Source organism: Cebus imitator, unplaced genomic scaffold (genome assembly GCF_001604975.1).
Source record: "Cebus imitator isolate Cc_AM_T3 unplaced genomic scaffold, Cebus_imitator-1.0 Scaffold1291, whole genome shotgun sequence".
Classification (NCBI taxonomy): domain Eukaryota; kingdom Metazoa; phylum Chordata; class Mammalia; order Primates; family Cebidae; genus Cebus; species Cebus imitator.
The window spans coordinates 4,546-8,423 of NW_016108606.1; the positions used below are offsets into that span (position 1 = coordinate 4,546).

At 38.3% G+C, this 3,878-nt stretch overlaps 1 protein-coding gene across 1 annotated transcript in view; it reads right to left on the bottom strand.

Annotated features, from left to right (window-relative positions):
- Positions 1-1,482: 1,482 nt before the first annotated feature.
- Positions 1,483-3,878, bottom strand: part of LOC108298961 (putative pregnancy-specific beta-1-glycoprotein 7) — a gene marked incomplete at its 5' end in the record, with an annotated part of 11,613 nt that continues 9,217 nt past the window's right edge. Inside the window, one exon of the mRNA XM_017521437.2 lies at positions 1,483-2,269. Within this exon, the coding sequence (XP_017376926.2) occupies positions 2,265-2,269 (5 nt within the window). The remainder of the gene's footprint in view (positions 2,270-3,878) is intronic.

Below are 3,878 nucleotides of genomic sequence, written 5' to 3' on the forward strand. Positions count from 1 at the left end.
CAAGGGCAGTCTTTCTCTGATGTTCTTAGGAGTTCCAATCCATACGTTCTAGATTGTACAAAAGTTGATTATATTTAGTGAACCGTAGAAAACTTTCTTTACCTGGTGAAAATACACTGTGACATAATAACTTATGTGGTAACATGGGCCCCCTTGCATGGGAGAACTTTTATACAGCCAGAGTGAGAAAACATGCATTGAAAATAACAATGGAATGAAATCTCATTTTAAAATGTTTAAATGGAGCACCAGGTGACCAGGAGTACCTGAAACTTTGATTGTTTTCTCAGGAACATGGGGCCAAACATTGGTTATAAACTCTTTTAGCAATTTATGTCACCACACCAATATATTCCATTTAATATTTTTCATTTCCATGATGAGTTATGGAATTCAGAATTTGTAAGGATAAAAGCTTTAAGGACTTAGGAAGGACAAGGTAGCCATCCTGGTTCTTCATGAGTCCATGCCTAGTTAACATTAGACTTATATCCTCTTGAATCCCAGTCTTTCTTCAAATTAATTGCATAGTACTGAAAACTGATGGGTTGTCATAGGTAATTTGACTTAGACCATGGAGTTCATTCAAATTGTATATCTGATTTTAGTATTAGCTGATGTAGCATGAGTGCTGATTGGTAAGGTAGGCGATGACATCATGGGAAGTTGAAGCTGTCCTTTTGTGCTGAGTCAGCTCCTCAGTGGGCTGGTGGGGGGCGGTCACGAGATCAGATGACCCAGTTGATCAGTCTGGGTGGTGCCAGCTGACCCAAATGCCGGATCCACAGCATATCTCAGACACTGATGTTAGGAGCAGTTCAGGGAGGGTCAGAATTTTGTAGCCTCCAACTGCATGACACTTAAACCATAATTTCTAATCTTGTGGCTAATTTGTTAGTCCTACAAAGGCAGTCTAGTCCCCAGGCAAGAAGGAGGTTTGTTTTGGGAAAGGGCTGTTGTCGTTTTTGTTTTAAACTATACAAAACAAATGTGTGTTGTAGGTGAAGTTTATGAAAGTTACCTGTGTCAGCACGTGTGTTTATTGCAGCACTGTTTACGATAGCAAAGACTTGGAACCAACCCAAATGTCCATCAATGATAGACCGGATAAAGAAAATGTGACACATATACACCATGGAATACTATGCAGCCATAAAAAAGGTTGAGTTCATGTCCTTTGCAGAGACATGGATGAAACTGGAAACCATAATTCTCAACAAGCTGACACAAGAACAGAAAAGCAAACACCACGTGTTCTTACTCATAAGTGGGTGTTGAACAATGAGAACACATGGATACAGGGAGGGGAACATCACACACTGGGGCCTGGTAGGTGGGGAGCTGGGGGAGGAATAGCAGGAGGTGGTGGGATTGGGGAGGGATAGCACTAGGAGAAATACCTAATGTAGATGACAGGGCAATGGATGCAGCAAACCACCATCATGGCATGTGTATACCTATGTAACAAACCTGCATGATCTGTACATGTACCCCAGAACATAAAGTATAATAAATACATTTTTAAAAAGAAGGTTACCTGTGTTAGGCAGAACAATGGCCTCCTAAAAGTGTCCACGTTATAACCCCTGACACGTGCATCTAACTTTCTTGGTAAAAAGGCTTTGCAGTGGTAATGAAGTTAAGTATCTTGAGGTTATTCTGGATAATCTGGGGTGGCCCATTGAAATCAGAAGGGTCCTTGTAAGTAAAAGCGAGAGGCAGGTGGGTCAGGGTGAGAAAGATGCAGCCTGAGAGACCCCACTGGCCATCACTGGCTGTGAACATGCATCATAAAGCAAAGTTACAACTAATTTACTTATACATCTAATTGACTTTTATTTGTGAGGCATTGTTTCGGGCAGCTCTCCCCGGGCAATACAATACCAGAGCGGTGGGTGAATTTCTTATGACAGCATTATCCTGCCAAGTGAGGGAGGCAGGCATAAGCAAGAACAAATTAAGAGGGGTGAAAGTTTCATCATGAAGAGGAGTCTTGTTTTGACATCTTTGAAAAAGCTGTCCACAGTGTGAAGTTGTCACTCTTGTCCTGGTCTGCAGTTTGAGGGTCTCTGGTCATGGTGTGTCGAACATTTCAGTGAAGCCTCTAAGTGGCTCACACCTCAGGCATGAGGGATATCTGTTGAAATTTACATTGAGTTGTCCACCTCCGGCTTACAGGGCTTCAGGAACAGGGCAGCTCTTGTTCTTAGTAATTCCATGGGAGAGCATTGGATTGAAGTAGCTAGAAGAATCCACGGTCCAGTTCAGTCTGCAGGTGGATAATAAAAACTTAATGAGCAGAGCTGCAATCTCATCACAGGTGCACTATAGTCTTTCTTTTCAACATACTTTTTTCTCTCTATAGGAGTCTCTATTTTTACCAAAGATAATTCCCAGTAGGACAAATTTGTTTACAAAGTAAGTTAAATCTCATCAAACTTGGCCTGATTCTTCAAATAAGTGCAGCAAGAGTAGTGATGAACCACGGAGGCTCTTTTTAACGTTTGCTTTGCTAGTAGTTTTTATAAGGAATCTCACATTAAACTTAAAAAAAAAAAAACCTTTTGAGACTGTAAAAGAAAAGCAACGCTGACTTCAGAATTTGCCTCCAGTACCTGTGGATTCATTTGCCTGCAGTACCTGGGATATTATATTTGAGAATGTTGTATATTCTCAAATGTAACATCCCAGTCAAAGCCTTGGTAATATAACCAATTCTTTCAAATGTGTCCTGTTATAGAAAGGGCAGATTCTTACTGAACTTGTGCAAATAACTGTATTACCATAAACATATAAATAGTCATGAACAGTTCCCCATTTCTGGGGCAGTCGGTTAAGAAGCACAAATAAATTTTTCTATTTTTGTTCACAAAAGTGTACTTTACCAAATGGCTGTAAGCTGTAGATTACTTAAAAGAGAAAAAAGTCCTAAATGTGGAAAACAAAACATTTAAAGAATCGGCAAATTTCCAAATAAAAAATCATAAAAATATTATCCTCATTAATATTAGTTAGTCCAATGAAATTGATTTTTTTCCTGCTTAATCTTGGTTGGCAATTTCATGAAAGTATCAGCCTGTTTATTAAAAATCTAAAAGTTCTTAGACTGTCCAGAGGTATGATCTTAAAGTTATCAGAAACTTATATTCAAGAGTACTTGTCAGAGTCTTATTTATAAATCTTTTTGAAGAAGAAGCAACTTTGGACTGTAGCTGATTGCAAATGCTTTGAGAAAAAGTCAAAACAGCTGTCTGTGAATGACCAAGATTGAAAATGACTATGGTTAGAAACCTGATTAGAGTCCATTATGATAAAGACATGGCTCACATAGAAACTTAGTTACTACTGTGGCATATGACATTATGACTGATAATAGATTTCTATGACTCATAATTTTGGAACACTTACTAGCACACCCATAAATATAAATTAGAGATAGTTTAGCATCGCATATTAATTATCATTTGACAATGCTTTCCATATAATTTAACAGATCAAATGAGGTGGCTTTTCCATTTAGCTTCTGTTTCTCAAATGGATTACTTAGTTTTTGTGTAGCCCATTAATGAGTAGGCCCAACAAAGTATAGGTTTATGTATGTTGAAAAGTTCCCTAGGTAATTCCAGTACTCCTAGCTAAAAATCATTGATTGAGGTCTAAATTCTACCTATTAGAACAGGGCTTCTCTATTCTAGTTACATGTTAGTAGCATCTCAGAAGACTTAAAAATTACCAATGCCTGGGTCCCACTCTATAATCCATTTGATTTAATGGTCATTAAAGCAAAATTTATGGATGGGGCTAGAGCATCCACTTATAAAAATGTTTCCCAGTGATTCCAATGTGTAGCTATATTTCAGAATTCTCTGATTTCTTGT